General features: G+C 37.0%; 1 protein-coding gene across 1 annotated transcript in view; it reads left to right on the top strand.

The window, feature by feature from the left end:
* NBEAL1 (neurobeachin like 1) overlaps positions 1-22,622 on the top strand; it is a 93,510-nt gene that overhangs the window by 42,766 nt on the left and 28,122 nt on the right. Inside the window, 21 exon segments of the mRNA XM_035893044.1 lie at positions 1,407-1,505; positions 1,610-2,190; positions 4,595-4,727; positions 5,301-5,420; positions 6,620-6,923; positions 7,871-7,956; positions 8,415-8,504; positions 11,495-11,663; positions 12,703-12,836; positions 13,250-13,409; positions 13,506-13,608; positions 14,350-14,506; positions 15,089-15,247; positions 15,603-15,762; positions 16,039-16,127; positions 17,651-17,819; positions 17,822-18,222; positions 18,869-19,044; positions 19,420-19,573; positions 21,464-21,592; positions 22,244-22,549. Of these exon segments, the coding sequence (XP_035748937.1) occupies positions 1,407-1,505; positions 1,610-2,190; positions 4,595-4,727; positions 5,301-5,420; positions 6,620-6,923; positions 7,871-7,956; positions 8,415-8,504; positions 11,495-11,663; positions 12,703-12,836; positions 13,250-13,409; positions 13,506-13,608; positions 14,350-14,506; positions 15,089-15,247; positions 15,603-15,762; positions 16,039-16,127; positions 17,651-17,819; positions 17,822-18,222; positions 18,869-19,044; positions 19,420-19,573; positions 21,464-21,592; positions 22,244-22,549 (3,879 nt within the window).

Raw genomic sequence — 22,622 nt, 5'->3', positions numbered from 1 at the left:
AGCATCCCTTAGCCCTTTATATGTGTCTAATGACTGGACACTGAGCCATCTTTCTATCAAAACTGGAAGATCAGAGTGTTAATGGCAGTTGGAACCTTTGTAAAGGAGCTACTTTGTTACTTGTCCCATGATTATGTGGGGTAGAATTAATGGCTGTTTGCAAGAATTTTCAGGCAGGAGTTTGTGTTGTGGTTTTGTCATAGCTTTAAGCTAACCAAGGACAGCATCGCTGTCCAAATGGTGGTCTTGCCATTCCCCTGCTCTTCCTTTGTAGCTATTCTTGTGGTTTGATAAATGGATAGGTTGTAGTTACTTTGTGAATCTGACTGGAAGCTAAGCCCACAGAAAAATACTGTATTTATTCTTAGATTGCTGAGTTCATTAAATTCAACCCGTGGTTGAACGATTCCCTAGTCTTGGCACAGGGAAAGGGATGTGGCTGCACAGTGAAGGCTAAAGGAAGAGTGGGAGTCATATGATTTGGTTGCTACTTGCAACACAGTCTAAGTGAGAAACAACAGTGTCAGTTATGCTCCTCCAGAGCATTACTCAGAGTGCTTATTTCTCCACTGACTCTGGAAAGCCTGGGAGGAGTTGTATGTTGGATGTGGGCACTGGCTGTGATTCACAAAGGGTCAGTAAAGTATTCAATTGTACTTCCACTACAACATATGTATTTTTCCTTTCTATGTTTACTTAAGTGACCATCTCACTTCTGCTGACAGGTTAATCCTTTAAAAAAAAAAAAAAAAAGGCATCACTTCAGTCAAGTACAGTTGGGAGAAGAGTATCTATTCTGTATGATGTATTGGCTGTTCACTCACTAATCCACAATGGATGCTACAGTTTGGATTTTGCTGCCTGATGATTTTACATGAAGAAAAAATGAATTAGTTTTCAGAAAAACTTCCTTGAAACACTTTACTAATTTTTGAAGTGCTTAGGATGAGTGTTTTTAATCAAGCTGCTCTAGAAAAATCTTTCACTCAAAAATTTATACCTGAATACTTCTAATTTTCAATGTAGTCACTTTGTTCCATGCTATAGTTTCCATTAAAAAAATGAAGCTGTTAGTATTTTGTGACAGAATTAACATTTTGATTATACCAAACCAATTATATTCTTGTATAGGCAATTATTAAAATATAACTTTGATCTTTTATTTGTTATCTGCATGCTGCAGTGAGATCCTTCTCATTTGCAGTATGCTAGAGATAGAACAATGGACATATCAAAAAGAGACAGTAAAACATTATTCTAGACAGTTTCTATTTCTAGACAGTAAAATATTATTCTTGCATTCTAATTATTTTGTGTCTAATATTGTGTTAAATTAGAACCTGCTGCAGTAAACAGGCAATTTTGTCCATTTTACTTGTCAGTGAGACTGGGATTTTTATCCTCAGGAGGTCTTCAAGGAGAGGATTGGTTATGCACACATATATGAGGTACTAAAATCACTGGGTCAACCCTCACGGGAATTGCTGGAAGAACTCATGAATATGGTGAGATGTGCTTGCTTTCAATGCTGAAATGCTTATATCTTTTCAACAGTACTTCTAGCCCTATTTTATTGTATTTCACCTCTGAGTTCTCTGCTGTTTTTCAGGCTGTTGAAGGTGACCACATGGCTGTTGGGATACTAGGCATTAGTAATGTCCAGCCCTTATTGCTGCTTATCCAGTGGCTTCCAGAACTAGAATCACATGACCTGCAGATTTTCATCTCAAATTGGTTGAGGCGAATCTGCTGTATTAACAGACAGAGTCGTGCCACATGTGTCAACGCGAACATGGTCATCCGTATCATTGAGACACTAAATTCCCACTCCGCACTCCATTGTACTTGTGCAGAGAACCTGATTGCCCTTCTAGGCTCTTTGGGGAGCCAGTCGATGGGCTCAGAAGAACTGCTTCAACTAATACGGCTCCTGAGGACTGAGGAACCAAAACGAGCTCATCCTTATGTTGTTCCAGTGACGCGAGCCATTCTAGCAATGGCCCGGAAGCAGGGCATGGCTAGTGCCTTGCAGTATTTCAACTTGTACCACAGCATGGCTGGAATAGCTGTTCCATCGATTCATAAGTGGCCAGGTTCTGCATTTTCTTTCAACGCTTGGCTGTGCCTTGACCAGGACCAGGTGGACCCTAGCATGACTAGCAAAAGTGGCAAGAGGAAGCAACTCTACAGGTATAGTTACTTCAACAGCACAAATCTAGGTCACATGTTCCCTGTGGCATATGATATGCTATGACATGTGGTACTTCTGCTTATCTTCATAGAATGCAATATATAGTGCTTAGTCTGTGAAAGGGAGCAGTTTCACCTGTCACCAGAGCCAGGCTGTGTTACAGAAATAAGCATGTAGTTTCTCAGTTATAATGCTTTCTTGTCTACAGTTTCAATATCTGTAACTGTAGTTCTAGAAAACTGGGGTGGAATTGCACTACAAAGTAAAAAAGCTCCAATTGTATTTCAATATGATGCTATTATACCAATAACTGACTAGTTTTCTATCATTTTATGTACTATTTTGAAGACATTATTCTAGCTTTAGGAAGCTAGAAAGAACAGTAGTGTATGGAAATTAATACAAGGAAGAGGAAATGTTTAAAATCACAGGTTTAGCTTGAAATCTTAAGCACACAACTGAATTAAAATCATTAAAAATTAATCTAGCTGCTATGTTTCACAGTGCTTAATTGTAAGACAGCGTACATCTATTAAGATTGTCTATAATATTCATGCTCTCTGTGTGTATTTGTGTTTTATATATCAATACAAATGATGTAAATACAGATGCAGATATTTGATAGTACAGTAGTTAATGCAGCCACTTGGAATAATGATGCCTAAGGGTGCAGGTTTTGATAGCAGTTCACAATTTTTGTATAATTTTTTGTATTCAAGTGCTTAAAAAATGAAAGGTTTCTCAAGGCAAACCTGTGCTTGCAATACTTATTTATAGATAGCTGCTTACAGCTGATTTTCTTCATTATATGAATGAAATAAGATATGTAACAATGACTATGTTTACATTTTCCGCTAAGGTAAGGTTCTTGCTCATAGATAATCATGGATAAAAAAAATCATGGATGACACTTATTGTCCATTCGAACAGTTTTAATGCAGATTTGTCTATAAATTAAAGATCAAACTTTCTAGAAGAGTTATTCCATGTGCTGTATTGGTCTTTGAAATAAATAAAGACTCTGTCCACAATGCTCTGATATGAAACAAGGGAAATGGAGAAAACATATCTAGTAACTGTAACAGTAATGTCACGAATCTGCATGCAATATTGCCAGCTTTTCTGGGGCTGATGGACACAATTTAATTGATAGAAAACAGCACAGGTTGCAGGCCAGTCTCTTCTTTATTACAATATTGCAGCTTCCAGAGACTACAGTGGGCAGGACTTTGTAAGAGAACCAGCTTCAGCTGTGTGGATCAAACTGAAGCATTACTTGTTGGGTCCAAGGTTATGTTTTCATGTAAAAGATAGATGGCTACAAGTTGCTTTGAGAACTTGGGTAGGGAGTCTCTGCAGAGGGATCTGGACAGGCTCAACCGATTGGCCAAGGCCAACTGTATGAGGTTCAGTGAGGCCAAGTGCCAGGTCCTGCACTTGGGTCACAACAACCCCATGCAATGCTACAGGCTTGGGGATGAGTGGCTGGAAAGCTGCCTGGCGGAAAAAGACCTGGGTGTTGGTTGACAGCCAGTTGAACATGAGCCAATGGTGTGCCCAGGTGGCCAGGAGGGCTAATAGCATCCTGGCTTGTATCAGGAATAGTGTGGCCAGCAGGACTACGGAAGTGATCGTGCCCCCGTACTCAGCACTGGTGAGGCCGCATCTCAAACACTGTGTTCAGTTTTGGGCCCCCTCAGTACAAGAAAGACATTGAGGTGCTGGGGCATGTCCAAAGAAGGGAAATGAAGCTGATGAAGGTGCTAGAGCACAAGTCTTACGAGGAGTGGTTGAAGGAACTGGGGTTTTTTAGCCTGAGGAAAAGGAGGCTCGGTACAACTACCTGAAAGGAGGTTGTAGCGAGATGGGTGTCTGTCTCTTCTCCCAAGTAACAAGCGATGGGACAAGATGAAATAGCCCCAAGTTGCGCCGAGGAGGCTTAGATTGTGTGTTAGGCAAAACTTCTTCACCGAAAGGGTTGTCAAGCATTGGAACAGGCTGCCCAGGGAAGTGGTTGAGTCCCCATGCCTGGAGGGATTTAAAAGACGTGTAGATGTGGGGCTTTGGGGCATGGTTTAGTGGTGGACTTGGCAGTGGTAGGTTAATGGTTAGACTTGATGATCTTAAAGGTCCATTCCAAACTAAATGATTCTATGATTCTTTCTGGATCATGTTTTGGCCTGTGTGTCCTGTGCCTTGGGGTCCCTTCTCTGAGGCAGTTCTTTTGTCTTTTTTTTTTTTTTTTTTTTTTTTAACAAAATAAATATAATAATAAACATAATAAATACTGGACTAGTAACAAATGGCCTAATTTGGTTCTCTCTTTAATGAATGTACTGTTAGGTGTTTTCCAATAGTTTTGATGAAGTCCTTGATTGTTTGTTTTGTTGTCTTTTTCTGTAGCTTTTTTACAGGAAGTGGTATGGGTTTTGAAGCATTTATTACATACTCTGGGGTATTGGTGGTTGCGGTTTGCACAAAGAGGGAATATGCAACAGTGATGCTGCCTGACCATTGTTTTTTTGACTCTCTCTGGGTAAGATTTGATACTGAAAACCTCTTTAGGATAATACTGTTAGCTGAGAAGTCAAAGTTTGGGGTTTGTTTTTTTCTTTTGGTTGTTTTACAGATAGTCTATTTTATCATATTAAATAATTCATTGCATAAGAACAGATCTAATCTCAAATAATGCAAGCAATTTCTGTGTAGATTAGTAGTTGATTGAGCTAAATTATGCCAGTGTTACTGGGCATTTGTTATTGATAAGCTGTTTACAGCACTGTGTTTAGAGACTTTTTAATATGCAGATTTTTTTTATATTATAACAACTGTGCTATGTGAATGAATAAAACTTGCTGCTGTATTTCTGCCTTGCCCTTTTCTATTTCCATACTTAAGGACTGATGTGCATTATCATGAAAGAGTTTTCATGTAAAGTACTTTAAAATGAAAGTAGCTGATAGGTGGTCTTATCTTCTTGTTGATGCTTTGGATTTATTTTCTTAAGTGGTTTTCTTACCAGATTGGTAGAGATGAAATTAAATACTTCCATGCAGTCCTTTTACTGCTTTTTAATAATGACTTTAATTATTTTATGTTGCTTAACCAGCACAACATAACTATTGTTCACATGCCTGGAAAGAGGCCCTTTGGACAGAGCCTTGTGTACATTTACGTCAATGGACAGCAAAAGGCGTCTGCCCCACTTCGATTCCCTGCCATGAATGAAGTAAGTTCACCATCTGAGTCATAGCCTTGTCCTGATGAGCTCTCGTAGAACAATGTATACTGTATAAGAGTTCAAGATAGCTTAGCCTATTGCTTCATAAGCTTCTGTTCAACTTTGGACAGTATCCAGAGTATCAATTTGGTGTATAACTAACCATTAATTAGTGCTTGTTTGGTCATCTCAGTTCAAAACCAAAACAAACCAGATTATCTTGATTAGATTGTGGGGTTTTCCCCCAACATAATTACCTGAATATACTGACATAACTTATGATAAGTAAATCACACCTCTGACAATAGGATTGGTGTAACAGTACTCAGCAAGAAATATTCCTTCTGTTTTCAGCAGTAACTTTTTTTGTTTGTATTTTCTGCATGTTCCCTTAATATGCTAATCTTATACCTGCTTTGTTAGCTGGATAAGCAGTTTACACGCAGTTAATTTAAACATTTCTAATGTATGCATATTTAGCCTGAAAAAAACCCACGCTAGCCATCAAAATGAGTACATATAATGTTTAGTTTTCTTTCTAAACATTGTCCATTCTTTTTGTGGAACAAATCCAATTTAAATTGGGCTACAACACTGAACATTCTTCCCTCTTTTGTAAGTCATAATTTGATCTTTGCTAAATATGTTGAGTAAACACTTAAATTGGACACAGTCATAGTAAAATCAGTGTAACACTTAAAAAATAAGAGTAAATAATTTCCATTGTGAGATAAAACTCTGAATGAGCACTGTAAACATCAAGATATCTAAAAGTAGGGCAGGTAAGCTTCCCATGAAAGCATCCATTTGAGTGGAATAACTGATATGAGAAATGTACAGTAGCAGATATGCTGGGCTAGTATTTTGGAATATAATCCAGAACAGGAATGTTTAGCAGAGTAACTGGAGCACCATACTTCCTGGCTTTGCTTCTGCCAGAGGTCACACAACAGTTGAGGTGACCAAATTGCTCTTAATTGGCATTCTATGCTGTCGTGGAAGGTGTATGTGCTTTTTTTTTTTTGGCTTACTGTGCTGCATTGCTGCTTTTTCAGGGCATGCCAGAAGTTTTTGCTCTTGGTTTAATTTATTTAGTTCAGGTTTGCCAGAGATAGTATTCAGATTTACTTTGTAAAATGTGGGAAAAAAAGGAGGTTAGATTTACAGTATGTTTTTTATTTTTATTTCTTCCATGCACGACTCTCCAGTCTTTTACTTCTTGCTGCATTGGTTCAGCTGGCCAAAGAACGACGACTCCTCCTCCATCTCAGATACCAGATCCTCCTTTTTCCTCTCCTATTATGCCCCATCGGACATCACTTGGTGGCATTCTCTCTACAGGAAGTTGGGGTGGGATGCTTGGAAAACCAGAGCTCATCACCAAGATGATCTCAGCAGGGACTCAAGACAGTGAATGGGGATGTCCAACATCTCTGGAGGGCCAACTTGGATCAGTTATCATCTTCCATGAAGCACTGCAACCTCCTCAGGTGAAAGCATTATATTTAGCAGGTAAGTGGTGATTGTACTGGTTTTAGTGGAGGGTTGAGTTATGGACAAGATCCCACTCAGCTTTGCTCTGTGCAGACACATAATGAAGAAGTTACAATCCAGGAGAATTGGAGAGCTGACCTAAGTGAGAGAGCTTTATAACAAATAAGCTTAAAATGGAATGAGAAGTATTTTATGAAGTTTTATTTAAATTGTTATGTTTGCATAAGGTCATCTATTTATCATATGTGCAGACCTGCCAAAATCAAAACGTTAGGTAGTGTTTTCACTTGTAAGTTCTTAGGTTTTGCTACTGTTTGCCACATATGAATTTACAGTTGAGACTTTTTAAAGTATTGCCCTTATTTTGACAGGCCATTTAACGGTGATTTATGCTTGAGGATTTTTCCACAAGAATCAATTCATAAATAAGGGGTCATTTAAAAAGAAATATATTCTAAGCTATGTTTTACAGTTCAAGGTGTTAAGTTCCATAACGACTTGAGGTTGTTAGAGATCAGCATAAAAACACTTCCATCATTTAAAGGAAAGTTTTGTTTAGTAATATAAAATATATCTTGAAGATTTCTCATTTTCTGGACATTGGGCTTGATGACTGAGAGATTGGTGACAAATACAGGATAGGTATTTGTAAAGACAGAAGCATTAGAGCTGTTTGCATTAAAAAACCTTCTTTATATAGTTTAGCTGTTTATCAAGAATGTATTTCTTTTAAAGCAGACCCTATGGAATGAGTGTTTTAAGTCATAGAGATTACTTCAGATCATGTCTGAAATAGGTATGATTCAGAGTGTCCTATTTATTGCAACAAAGTATAGTAGTATAAAATTTGTGAAGTTCAACATTAATATCCAGTGGACTCTTAAATATATGTTATAAATTATCTATATATATATATATATATAATTTTATGTATAAATTATATATATATAATTTCTTCTTAATAGGTCCAAACTGTTTAACTCCATGGAAGTCTCAAGAAGCTGAAGTAGCAGATCTCCCCAGTAAGGTGCTGCTTCATTATACACCAAAGGTATGAAATAATACATAACTTCTCTTTGATTGCACAGGGTACATTAATTCCAGAATATGTTCTAGATGTTTGGGGGTTTTTTGGTTTTTTTTTTTTTTTTTTTTCATTACTTTGCTATTGTTGTTTCATGGAACAGGTTGGATTGCCATCTTTATGCTGTGGTAATTATGGGAAGATAAGGAGCAGTGAGAGCTTTCTTAAACTGTAGTCTTGTGCAGAGATAGTAAGTTTTGTTCTTGTTTGGCAAAAGGACAGAATTATCTTGTACAACTGTGAATGTCAAATATAAGATAACATATATGATGTTCCAGGGGTTCCAAATTGTTTAAATACTTTAATATCCACATAATGCCGCTAACTTCCTGAAACATATTATGCATCATTCGGAAATCTTGTGTGTTCAAGGATCTGTAACCTGTTTCCTAAGTGATATTGTAGCCTCTTCATTTGTTTAACAGGCCTGTAGAAACCCAATTTGTCTTGACCTGTCATCAAATCTTTTACATGGAAGACTAACTGGAAACAAAGTAGTGAACTGGGACATCAAGGTAAATGCATACTGAAGAAGCAGAACCTGATGTAGATATGACGGTGGTTGTATATGTTCACCTAACTTTTGGAGTGCCAGAAGTTGTTATCATAATGCAAATGATATTTAGCAGATACAGCGTGTTTTTGTAGTGAGAATGCATGAGTTAATGCTGTAGCTGGAATAGTCGAACATTACACTTATTGAGAAATTAGAAGGACTACTGGTCTTTAATACGTTAAGATAATGCGTTAAGATATTTTGTAGTAGCTGACTATCTTTCATAATCTGTTCAAAGCATGTTGGGTATTGGAAGCATTTTATCTCTAGGGGATTCTGTCATGGTCTTAAACTCTGAATTAGATTAGGATTAGTAGGGCTAAGTTAACACGTGTGACTTTTGCTGTGTTAGTCATATAAAAAAATATTACTGGATTGCAGACTAAATTCAGTAGAGAACAAGGTGTGGAGTTAAAATATTACAAGAATCTAGCATTTTTTAAAGAGATAATTTAATCTGGTTATTTTATTTACTTTTGGGTTCGGGTTGGCAGGGCTAGATGATCTCACAGTCCAAAAGCCTCACTCAGAAAAAACACCAAATATTCACTAAAGTGTTATACCTTATTCTGTCTCTGCTATACACTAATTGTTCAATATTTTTTCCTTATTGTTGGATACACTGGGATATCTGATTCTTACAGGCTATGCAAATCATCTTTGTCTAACTTTTGTTAGCAGTTGTAGTAACAGCACTACTGCTATATTAGTGTTGGAGCTTAAAATTTAACATTTTCTGGCTACCCTTGGTTTTAGTCTCCTGCTTAAACGTTCTGTTATAGAAAAACTACCCTATAATTTGGTTTTTCTTTTGTTTTCTTAATCGACACATAGGGTCCTTATGTCCTTCTGGTTAATCAGTGAATTTCTTAGTCTCATGCCACTGAGAGTTCAGATCTGACTTTATATTGTAGAATTAAAACTCACAGTTTTGTCAACTCAACACTGCCAATAAGATCTAGTATTAGTGGTTTAGATTTTCATGGTGCTTCACAAACAGAATACCATTTAGGCAAGTTACACGTCCATTAGATGTCTTCTGTGTAAGATAGGTAATGGTCTTCTACTTATTAGTTCATGGAGACTAGGAGGAAACCATGAAATGCACACCAGCTTAATAAATACCTTTGTGTACCTGTCTGCTTATTTGTTCCCTGATCACTAACATATATTAATAGAAAAAAAATAGAAAAAGTCAGACTTAGCTCTGTGCATGAGGAAATCAAGTTATTTGGAGTGCCAGAGTTTGGTCCAGAAACAGTGACATAAATAAGGATTTATTTCTTATAAAGTTAGATAGCATACATCCAATTCTGTTTTATAATCTTTGATTAAAGGCTCTTAGCTTTGAGAAAAATATAAAATCTGAAGTCTGAGTGTATAAAACTTGTCAGTAGAATACCACATCTTTTTTGTCTTGAAATGTATGAATAAATAAATGAGTTGCTTTTTTTTTTTTTTTAAGAAAAACAAACAATCAATTGTACTAGCAAACAAATTAATAAGGAAGAGTTGTTGGAGCTACACTGTGCATATGCTGACTTATGGAGATTAACATTAAGAAAATTCAGACACTTGCTAGCTAATTTTGCTATTATATGAATAGCTTGAAAATACTGCAATTTGTTCTCTTCACCCAGTAGTGGGAAGAGGAGTGGCTGAGGAATGTTTATATCTCTAGCTTTATGGGAAAGCATATCATGAGTACAAGTTTTAGGAGAATCATTCATTAACAAACCTGATGGGGTTTAGCACCCTCTTGAGGAGGATAAAAGTGAGGAAAAAAACAAGAGCTGATCAGGAGCTTATGAGAAGATAGGTACAGCCTAGAAGGAGCTACAGTTACCGCTGTCTTGTGGTTAAGACAAATTCTGTTTTTCAAGTTGATTTCTGTTTCCAAAAGCTGCCGGTCTCTGGTGCCTCTTGTTTTGCTCAACAAGCATAGAAATCTTCATCCACGAGATAAATTTTGCAGATGTAAAAAACTTCCTTAATTTAACTGTTCAATTTTGTTAAATTCACCTTAATAAATGTGGGCTGGAGAGGGGGCATCATAAAGACACATGGAGCAGAGTAACAACTGAGAAAGTAGAAAACGATGGGGAAGAAACAAATTATTTTCTCCACGTCTCTGTAACATTTCTGACTGGGAAAGGAGAGTGATATCCCACGTTTATAAGACTGGGCTTACAGGATATCGGAGGTTTATTGGCTGTTAGAATTTTACTACACAATAGTTTTCATTGGACTAAGCTGGGCAATCGAACAAGTGTCTCTGGCTAGCTTGCCGAGACCCTGATTTTCTAAGTGGCATTGTGAATCACTTCTAGAGATCTTGTGATTTGAGTATGTTATTCCTTACCACAAGAAGCATCATTTGAAGTCTCATGCTATCCCTGCTTGTGAAGAAGAGGGGAAAAAGTGGCTTAGAAGACTTGAATTTTAAAAAGAGGCTTAGAATTGAGGTATGTGTAAAGCTACTTTAAAAAAAAAAAATCGGTCTTATTATTTTTTAACTGCCTGAAGTTGAAATCCTGCAGGAGTATTATTAAAGCACAGGTATGTATAATCTTCTCTTACTGCTTGCTGCAGGTAACTTAGAAATCAGAAAAATAGGTTTTTACTGTTTTTCAAATATATTTAGCAGAAGATTCTTTTTAAGATTTGTATCCTTCAGTTTTCTGTGTTTATGTGGGGAGAGGAAGAAGGAAATGTAAAAATGCACTTTCAGAACAAGAGCTGACAGGAAGGCATGTGTGTATTGTGGTGTCTAAAACTTGCTCAGCTCTGTTAAACACAGTGGTTTAAACTAGTTCCAAAGTGGCATGTGAAACATTCTGATTAATTTGTGAGTATATAAGGTTCCTTGTATTTGTAGTAACTTTCTGTTAATGTAGTTTAGGGGATTTATTTATGGTGATGTTTTCCCTCCTTTTTCTCTTGATTTAGGATATGATCAACTGTATTGGTGGACTAAATGTGCTGTTTCCATTACTGGAGCAGATCAGTTTTCTTGGTGGACAGATGCCTGAGAAGTCTGAAGGGGAAACTCTACCTCCAGAACTAGTTACTCCTGTAGAGGGAGACTGGGTGGTATTGTCATCCACAAAGGCATCAGGTAGGAAAGTACGGTTGAACTGAAATAGTTTTTAAGCTTGATTTTTTAGAAGTTTTCCTGTGAATGACAGAAAACTGTTTTATATGTTCTGGCTTTTCCGGGGTACCTATGTGAAGCTGAAAGGCTCTTTCTATTCCTAGATATCTGATGTGGATACTGAATACCAAGAGTTCAGCACTACGTAAAATTAACTTACTAACATATTTCAAATATAGCTATATTAAATAGCATTATTTTTCTTTTCATGATTTTACTATTACATTAGTGTAAAAGTATGCAGTTTTTTAAGCTCTATTTTGAAAAGTTTGTTCTAATTGTTTTGAGAAATTGATGCAAAGCTTACTAATATCAATAGGAGGGGCTTTCCTACAACTTAAGTGCTTGGTCAGACAGCCACACGAAGACTTAGCAGCATCAGAACAGTACTGTTTAGCCTTTAGCCATACTTAGGAAAATGTTCCAACTCCTACCTCTTCCATGCCCAGTCAGATTTTGGTATTAAAATTAAGAAAAAATGGAAAGGAAACTTTAATAATAGATTTCTAAAATCTGTGCTAATATTGAGAATGAACTTTGATTTTAACAGAAACCACTGGGAAATCAGACCTTGCAAGGGAAAACAGCATTTTTTTGTTTCAAGTATGAAATAGTGGAGTAAAGTAAGAAAATATACCTTTTTCTCTCTGTCTCTTAATTTTTTGTGAATCATAGCTAGAAAGTGTCAATTTGCAACTACAGAGGGAAAATAACTGCAGCAGACTAACTGAAAGAGAATTTTGTCTGTAACCTTACAGCCAGATGGATGAAGCAACTGAAGTCAGGACTGAGGTCTGTTCTGGAGAGGCATTGAATGGCTATGACTCTGCACTGGGAAAAATCTAAAGACAGCCTATAGCTAGGGAACAAACAGAAAATGAGTTGAGAAGTTCAGGAAATAGTGAGGAGTATGAACACTTGATTTTACTTCTTCCCCTCTAGTTTTATGCAGTGGTCCATCAATAAACCATGAGGCTCTTGCTAGTGTTGTTCTGTTTTGCAGAAGCACGCCTGGAGAAGAACATTGTTGCAACTTTCATCTTGATGATAAAACATTTTATTCAGAGACACCATGTTAATCAAGAAAATCTCATTCACTCCCATGGAGTTGCCACCCTAGGAGCCTTGTTACAGAAGGTGTGCAAATTTGGGAAACATCCTTTAGTAATGAATGTGACGGATGAGGGCCTGATAACTTTGAAACATTCTTAGTTTGGCCAGGATGTGAGGGTTTTCAAAGGTCACCTTAGTACATGCTTTTCTTTCTCGTGTTTCTGGAAAAAAAAAAAAAAAATTATGTGAGGAGTTGGTCTTGATCTGCGAAATGAAACACGGTGTTTTCTTTTTTTCATGTTCTGCTTTTTTTTTGCTATAGGTACTGTGTTGTATGATTCTTCAAACTAGGCTGGTTTTGTGTTTCTTTTATTGGTTTAATGGAAGCAGACATTGCTGTAGAAGATAAAAGATTCTCAAAATCAGATTTTAAAATCAATGAAGTTTCTTAGAATATTAAATATTTTGAGTGCTAACACCTGTTGTTATTTTGAAAGGTGCCAAGCAACTTAATGGATGTGAATGTACTGATGGCTGTACAGTTGTTGATAGAACAAGTCTCAGTAGAAAAGAACATGCAGCTTTTGCAACAGATGTATCAACACTTACTTTTTGACTTCAGTATCTGGAACAGCGGGGACTTCCCCTTCAGAATTGGTGAGCTCTTGGACTTGGGCAACTGTGTAAAGACACAGTACTACTCACTTGACATAAATATTTATCTAGGTTCTAATAGAAAACTTTATACTGTAGGGCATATACAATATCTTTCTACGATTATCAAAGACAGCAGAAGACTCTTCAGAAAGAAATACGGTGTGCAGTTTCTTCTGGATACACTCAGGATTTATTATGGGTATGAGTTTTACCTCTTATAACTCCTCATTTATTTTATGTGGCTCTTGGGGTTTTCTTTCTCAATCATCCTAGCAAGAAAATTAATATATAAAACTGCAGGTTGGCTTTTGGTGGTTGATTTAATTTTCAAAATTGCTTTTTTTTTTAATTTGACTTGCTGCTTTTCCTTGACTTTAATTTTTTGATAGGATTATATAAAATTTGTCAATGATACTAGAAACACTTGGAAAAGTCATTAAAACTACAAAATTGAAGGGCTTGTTATCAACACTGCAAATTTAGTCATAGATCATTACCATTATGAAAAAAGAGGGTGTTTATAATTTTCATTATTTTGTTCTTTTATATCCTTGTAGAATTTGCAGTAGGACTTTTTCAGGAATTTAAGATTTTATCTCTCAGTCTTGATAATTTATATATGCTTATTAATATAGTTATGTCATTGAGTATGATTGGCTATAGACCTTGCTCTTTCCTTTAGAGGGTGGGAGGGGGGAACCTGAAATCCTGACCTGTATCCAGATCTGTACAAGTGTACATTTCAGGGCTTTTATAGGCTTGGTAAGTCTGATCTACTATTGCTTATTACTATTCAGTTGCCTTACTTCAGTAACAGTTGATAGTTTGTGCCATAATATATCTGGATAGATGAAAAATTACAAAACTAGAACAATCAAATTGCTATTAATGAGGCATGAAGAACTTCCTTAGGTTGCTTTTCCTGTCTGTTGTGGTATAGGAGTGGCTGTAAAGACAGTGATTTGGCTCCTGATGACCTGAGAACAATACGGACATCGCTCTATGGACTGATCAAGTATTTCCTGAGCAAAGGAGGAACACATGAAGAAATACAGAGCATCGTAGGATATATAGCTGCCATCAGTGAAGAGGAGCAGGTATCCAATATGGCACAACTTAATAGTTTAAACTGTACATGTTTTGGTTTGCTTCTTGGTGTTTAGAAATCTTGTGTCTTGTGTGCTTAAAAGAGTGGGGAACTAAAAAGAAAAAGACCACAAGCAGAGTGTTACTTGATGCATGGTTCTGTTTACAGAACAGCACACTGGAAACTTGACAAAGTGCTCTGCAGGTGCCTGCATTTTTACCCCCCCCCCCCCCCCGAGGAGGGCAGAAAGCGTGTGATGTGTAATACCGCCATTTGAAAAGTTCTTTTAATTTACAAAACCAAATGAATTGGACTTCAACTGATCAGAAGTTACAATGATGCAGTTTCTATTTTGTAGACATCAACAGAACTGGAACTTGCTTTGTAGCTCTAATTACAGTTTGATAAGGTGTTCTATATATAGAAAAAATGTATCAAAAAAATCTGATTTTAAGTGCAGTAATATTGAGCAGACAAAATGTCTATTTTGTAACAATCAAAGGGTAAAATTTAAAAATCAATAAAATTTTTCCCAAATAGGGCATAGTATCTCAGTGAACTGTGGATTAATTTAGTTGTCTTAATTTTGTAGCTCTGTGGAATTCTGGAAGTTCTCTTCAGCCTACTTCATTCCAGCCCAACCCCAGACCAGCTTTTTTTACTGCTTTTTGAACCAGGGAATGCTGATATTCTTTATGCTCTGTTATTGCATCAAAGATACTCTGACAGGCTTAGAGAACTTGTGTTTAAGGTAATGAATTCAATTATATGTTCTTAAATTAATCAATTTTACATAAATTTATATTTTCAGCGGTCTGACTGCAGAAGTGTATGCAATTGCAAACATAGTAATCATCCAAGTTTTAATTTTTTTCTTCTCTCTTCTGTTATGTTAGCTAGATGTTATTATGTACTGCCATAGTCACAATGGAGTTAGTGTTCACTTGAAGTATTGGGTTCTTTAAAAAAAAAAACTCCATGTTGTTTGAGTTGGTTTACAAGGTAAACTTTAAAAACAGTGGACCAACATGTTATATCATAGACAATTAAGTTTAAGAGGTCTGGATGCTCCCTTGTGTTTATTTTGTATTTGTGTGTACTTGCAGATTGTGGAAGAGATGCTGAAATGTACTAAAGTTTATGAGCGTAGTAAGCACCGTATGAGACTAAGAGAAGTGGGATACTCTGGACTGGGGCTCCTTCTGAATGAATCACCAGTTACTGTTTCTCTTATTAAAAACCTTCTGAACCAAGTTTTGTATGCAGGTAATTGGCAAGTGTTGTGTATACCATTAGTAAATTCTTGCTGCTCAGAGGCAAACATATTTGGTTTTTTGTTGGGGAAACCCAGAGCTGTTACCTTACAGAGCTGTTCTATTCAAAGTTCCCATTAGTCTCAGCTAATGTTTTCTCAGTTCCCTGAAGTTTGTTCCCTTTACTACACCTGGATGTTAAGGTGATCTCCAGGGCAAGTTTTAATATTTAGCTATTACATTCTCTTGCATGATATTGTTTGTCTTGTTTTTTCTTTCTCCCCTACAGATCCTGCTGTGAATTATAAAGATCTCATAGCTGTAGTGCATCTGGCTCATAGATCAGATATAAACGTGAGAGTGATTATCTGTAGAAAGGTTAGTTGTCTTCTTAAAACTGGAATGCTGTCCTTTAAGCTGTACAGTGTGATATCTTAATTATCTGTCTGAGAGACATAGTGGCAGTATTTGTTGCTACTGCTTTCTCTAGCAATGATTTATGTTAAAAATTAAGCCCATCTGTCACTTAATGTTGAATTTCTTATATTCAAGTCTGTTGTGGTTTAACCCGGTAGGCAGCTGAACACCACACAGCTGTTCACTCACTCCCCTGCCTGAGTGGGATGGGAGAGAGAATTGGGGGGAAAAAAAAAGTAAAATTTGTGGGTTGAGATAAAGACCATTTAATAGGACAGAAAAGGAGGGGAAAACAATAATAGTGATGTTAAAAGAATATGCAAAACAAATGATGCACAATGCAGTTGCTCAACATCCACTGACTGATGCCCAACCAGTTCCCGAGCAGCAGTCCCTGTCCTCCAGCCAACTCGCCCCAGTTTATATCCTGAGCATGATGTCATATGGTCTGGAATGCCCCTTTGGCCAGTTGGGGTCAGCTGTCCTGGCTGTGTCCCCTCCCAGCTTCTTGTGCACCTGGCAGAGCATGGGAAGCTGAAAAGTCCTTGACTGGTGTAAGCCCTACTTAGAGGCAACTAAAACATCAGTGTGTTATCAACATTCTTCTCATACTAAATCCAAAACTACAGCACTATATCAGCTACTAGGAAGAAAATTAACTCTGTCCTGGCCAAAATCAGGACTAAGTCCTTTTAAAAACCAAAACGAAAAGCAAAGCCTCTGTCATGATTCTCAAATAGCTTTTATTTTCTGCAGGTTACAGATAGTAGACTCCTTGAATTACTGAGTTTTCACAAAGGATGCTTAAGACCATGCTCAAAGTTTTGTTTGTATTCTTAATATGTTATTTTGATAGATCATATTATGGTTCAAAAGAGTGGTTGTGGATGCAGGGAAGAGACAGGGAAGAAGCAGTGACTTTTTCCTAAACTGAGCTCTCTGGCTTGCATCACCAGAATTAGTAGTATTGAATGTAGCTGTGAGGCACTATATTGTCTGTTAAGGTTTTTCAAAGTGAAAAAAGTGAATTTATCATGTACACTAGCTATTAATACTTCAGCTTCCTTAATTTTAGCTATTTAATAGTTCCTAATCAAGCATATTTTCTGTTCTAGATTTTCTTTTTCTGTAGACTAATGGCTGAATAGGATTATTTGTTGTGATAACTGGCTTTTGCAGGAATTGTTGCAGAAGCGTGGCTGAAATATCAGGATTTACCAATGTGCTTTGATAGCTTCTTTTCTCCCCTACTCCTGAGAAGCTATTCCTTTTTTCTCAAATATACATTTCTATTGAGGAAAATAGTTTTGTAGCTTGTTTGTTTATTATTAACAGATTGTGGCTCTTTTACAAGGTTGTAAAAAAAAATAATAAAAAAGGCAAAAAGTTGTAAGATTGTAAAATGTCTAATTGAAAAGCTAGAATGAATGCAGTTACAAGCTAAAAGTAATGTGTAGATATGGGATATCTTCTCCTATCCTTAGGTTTTGCACCTTTTGCATTCCCAACTGGATGCAGCACAACAGATTTCTCAGCAGCTGGGCTGGCAGGACACTTTGATTAGACTACTCCTGAAAGAAAACTCAGAGGCCCGGATTGGCTTTAAAGAGAACAGGGCTGATTCCTTAAGAGAAGAGGAAAAAAAGCCTCCTGCTGTTTACATCAACCTGATAAGACAGAGGGAGACAAAACTGGCAGTTTTACATCTGTTAATGGTCTGTTTGATCAGTGGAGTTTAGAAGACAACAAATCCCTGGATGTCCCTGCTCATTTCTCTGTTATGCCACTGGAAGATGCATCCACAGCAGAGATGTCTTTTAGGTTGGAGGAACGAGAAGAATTGTGGCACAGTAATCCTTCACATTTGAGTTTAGATCTGTCCAGTATTGACTCTTATGAGTTGGCTGACATTGTGAATCAGATGACAGATAGTCAGCCCAGCACACCATCACCTATAGAGAACACGAAACCATTCTCTGGGCAGCCTGACAAAGAGCTGGGCGTTATAAATGATGTGGGCTTCACCGCTGATCTTTCTTTATTTGAAAACCAAGGAGTAAGTAATTCACTCTGTATATGGTTAATTTCTCCAAATGTCTGCAATTCAATTTATTTTTTTTAATCATCTCCCTGAAGGATAATTATTGTCCTTTCAGTTTCCCCACCTCCACCCCCGTCTTCCAACAGAAAAGCAAACAATATATCTCTTTGATAGTGAGTAGGTGTACTTCCTTTTGTAATGTGTCTTTTTTGGTTGTCTAGTTGGAATAGCTTTAATGTTAAAAAGAAAAAAAACCAAACAAACCCAAACAAAACAACAACCAAACAAAAAACCAAACCCAAACAAACTACCACACACAAAGAAAAAAAACCTACAAACTCTCCCCCACAGCTTCAATATTTCAACATCCTTTATCTTCCAGAGGAGGCATGGAGCAGACTTGCTGTGAAAAATTCAAGTGTAGCTAAAGGTCAGGTTGAAATAATGATGTAGAAGTCAGTATGTAGTAAGTCAGTATGTATTACAACATACAGGCAAGCCACAGTCTTATATTTGCATTTTCAGTATTTAGCAATTGGACTTTGGACTGCAGAGTTTTGAAAAATGATGAAATATGCAAACATAGGGACTGTGATGAACAAGAAACATTTTCAAGCTTTTCTAGACTAGAAGGGTTGTAAATATTTATCTTCTTTTCTAGGGAGGTGATAATGAACTCATACAGTTACTTACAGACATCCTACTCTGTATAATGTGGAAGGGCATTGAAAAATCTGATGATGATGCTTGGATTGAGAGAGGACAGGTGTTCTCTGCACTGACCAAACTGGGGATATCTAATGAGTTGCTGCGACCTTCTGATGAAATAAAACTCAAGTGAGTGTACAGTTCAAGGACAGGTTCTTTCATCCCTCTTGAGGAAAGCCACAAAAAGTAAGGGGCATTAGTGAAGCTGGGAAGGGGTGGGTGTTTCCCAACAAGATGTACTTTTCTTTGCGCTCTCTCTTCATATACTGTCAGAAGAATATTCTGCTACCTATTTAGTAGTGTCATGTGGCCGTAAGGTTTTGAAACTGTATCACTGGTTTCGTGAGCTTCTCAAAATCTCTTTTACTTCATTGGCTTATCGAGAAGACAGCAGTTATGTCACTGCAGGCTAAGAGATTCAATTAAATACTTAATTGGATTTTTCTAAAGCCACTTATACTTAGAACATATAATAATTACTTTGGGATTTTGTTTTCCATGCAGCTTGCTGGAGAAGATGTTAGAATGGTCAGTCACTGATAACAGAGATTCAAAAGCTCTCCCTACACATGCTGAAAATGCCTTCAAGCTCTTGCTAATTGTACAAGATTTCCTGCAGGCAGAAGGACTAGTTAATTCAAATTTATGGACAGAAAAGGTACGGTAACTGCATAATGGAAGTACTGTATATAGGCTGAAGTAGTAATGAAAAGGTTGTCAGATTGGATACTGTCATCCCTTCCAGGCATGTTTTTAAACTGCAGATGTTACAGAGTAAGGGTTCATAGCAGAATGGATTAGATTGCCTCTTAATGAGTAAAAAAGTGTGAATACTTACTACAGGGAATATAGTTAATTTTGCAAATTAAGTAGGCCTATAAGTGGCACTCTATTGAAAATCCAGGTCTCTTCAGACTGGAGAAATACTTAGAAAATGTAGGAGCCAATGAAACAATGTCGTTTGTAGCCTAAGCAGATTTTGCACCGTTTATCAGCACATGTGACTCATTGTGTGTGTCCTGAATAAAAGACCAGCCAAAACTCTGCTGTCAGTTGCAAGCTGAGAAATGTCACTTCTGGGCTTTGACCTATATTGGAGTTTCAACATCGTTTTGTGCGTATATATGCAAACAGCTCATTTTGATACATCAGAGTCAGAAACATGAGGTCTGAGGAAGAAAATTACTAGCAAACACAATAAGTAGTAAGGTAAAGAAGCTTTCTGTCATCTGGCTGTTTCTCCTGCCTGCTTGATGTGTAAACACCCATAATTTGCCTCAATATTTGTGTAATTTCTGGCAGTGGTTGTGCTTCCTTCGCTGTCTGAGTTGTCATTGCTTTTCCATTTTTCAGGGCTAAAGAGGAGAGGTATTATATGGAAACCATCATTATATCATGATAAATCCTTAAAAAAAATCAGAGGTTTTAAGGCTGCTTTTTTTGAACTGTAATTTTAAGAGTCGTCAACCAGTAATTCCTAAGCTGTTCTTCAAAGTGCTCACTATAAGTAAACATAGCTTAATCTTAAAGCTTTTAATTGTTTGTTTTTAAGAAGTCTCCTCTTGGTAAAAGCTTTGCCTTCTCTTGTGATCTAGCTTTGTGAAATCTAATTATAAATGAGATCTGAACTTTGGAGCAATGAAAGTTGTGCTTATTGCCCACTCTGAATTGAAAATAACAGTACTTTTTCATAAATTATCTTCCACTGTGCCTGGGGAGAATTCAAAGCACCATAATATTCTAAGCAGGACAGCTTTTAATCTGCCACAGAAACATTCATGTGATTCTGGGGCTTAACAAAAGAATGATTTTACATTTAAGTAATTTATTAGGGAAATATCAAGGTATGTTAGTTTTAAGCAAACATGTCTGGGTAGTGAAATGTGAATAGCTACCTTTCACAAGGTTTGCATTGCTTCTAGTATCAAAATACTGACAGAAAGGAGTGCCTGCTATTTTTTTTTTAATTTTTAAGGACATTAATAGTTATTATGAGGTTTCAAGCATTTCACTAAATCAGATATTAATGAAAGAACTCTTGTTTTCCTTCTCAGGGCACTGTGCGTATTGCTATTGCTGGTAAATTATACTAGCATTACACTCAAATAATTTAAAATACAAAGCAAATGAATGAAATAAAATCCTATATATACTGAACCCAGAAATTGCAAGTTGGTATGGTATCTATGCTATTAATAATAGTGTCTTTTTAATCATAATAATCCTGCTCATGGAGTCTGTAACTTTTCTAAGGAAATGGCATTTACTGGAGTTAAATTGTAGGTAAAACATAAGCATATATAGTATATGCTGGTTTTGGCTTTATTGAGGGGAGATACTTGAGTTAACATTGGGCTAGGCAGATTTTTGTAGTCAGGAATTGTTTCAAATTACTGGTTTAACTGCAGTGTTTTGGGACAACTTGCTGGTTTGGGTAAGTTAGAAGTGTGAATGCAGCCTCTTCTTCAGCTTTTTTAAATTATTGTGTCTCCAACTGGAGTAGCTCTTGGTAACTTTATTTCATATAAATCTTCTGTTTTTACAATAGCTCTTGGAAGAACTAGTGACTCTCATGGATAGCTTGTCAGTCTGGTACTCTGCTGGCCTAGAAGCAATCAGGCTTTCACAGGTGCAAGTCCAGTTGCTCCTTGGATTCATTGCACAAGATAACTTACAGGTTTGTTGCAAATTCCTGCAAATGGTACTGTGTTTTAAGTGCGTGTTTGATGTGACTGTTGTGGTTTATGGGGGAGCTGCTCATACCAGTGAGCAGACTCATGGCAGTCCTTCATCCTTCTACAGGGAAGACGTTTTATGGGTTCTTAACCATTTGCAAATTGGTTACAGTCCAGTCAATGTGCACCTCTTGAGCATGAGAGAGATAGAGGTCAAGCTATTTGAACATGTCACTAGTGGCAGTAAGATAGTGATTCTGATTGTGACTTTTTGTTTCTACCATAAAATAAATTCATTAGCAGTTTCAGGTTTACATACATTAAGTGCACATGAACCTGGACTGTTCTGCCAAATCAACATTTGGAACAAAGTTAGCAGAGCTGTGCCTGGAATATGAGTCCTTCAGTAAAGCCAGGATTGTTAGTTTAGGTATGTGATTGTCTTCTTTCAGCTGTGTGACTTCGGCATGCAGCTGACTTAGGTTTGGTCATCACAGGATAAATAAGTGATCAGCGCCCATATTTGATGCACGTGTGCCTTCAGGCTGCCTGGGATGCAGCCAGAATATGTACATACTCCTGTGCTAAAAAGACAGGTGCTCAGAATTACTATTTTGAGGATTGCATTCATTTTTTATTGTTTGTCTGTGTAGGTCTGTGCTATGGCAGCAGCCAAACTAAACACCCTTCTTCAGACCAAAGTAATAGAGAGCCAGCCTGAAGCATGCTACCTCTTGGGGAAGCTGGAAGGCATCTTGAGTAGATCAATTGAAGAGAAGACAGAAACTTACTCATTTTTGATTCCCCTCGTTCGGACATTGGTATCCAAGATTTATGAACTTCTCTTCATGAACCTGCATCTCCCTTCATTGCCTCCTACCAATGGCAGCCCATCTTTCTTTGAGGACTTTCAAGAATATTGCAGCTCTGATGAGTGGCAAGTTTATATTGACAAATATGTAAGTAGCAGATTCTTTATGTATCACTCTCCTTCTCTTTTTAGCCATGCAAGCAGAGGAATTAATTCAGAAA

This window comes from Egretta garzetta, unplaced genomic scaffold (genome assembly GCF_000687185.1).
Source record: "Egretta garzetta isolate BGI_Z169 unplaced genomic scaffold, ASM68718v1 scaffold474, whole genome shotgun sequence".
NCBI classification, from domain to species: Eukaryota; Metazoa; Chordata; class Aves; order Pelecaniformes; family Ardeidae; genus Egretta; species Egretta garzetta.
The sequence above is the reverse complement of the archived record's forward strand: the minus strand, read 5'-3'. Positions and strand labels throughout refer to the sequence as shown.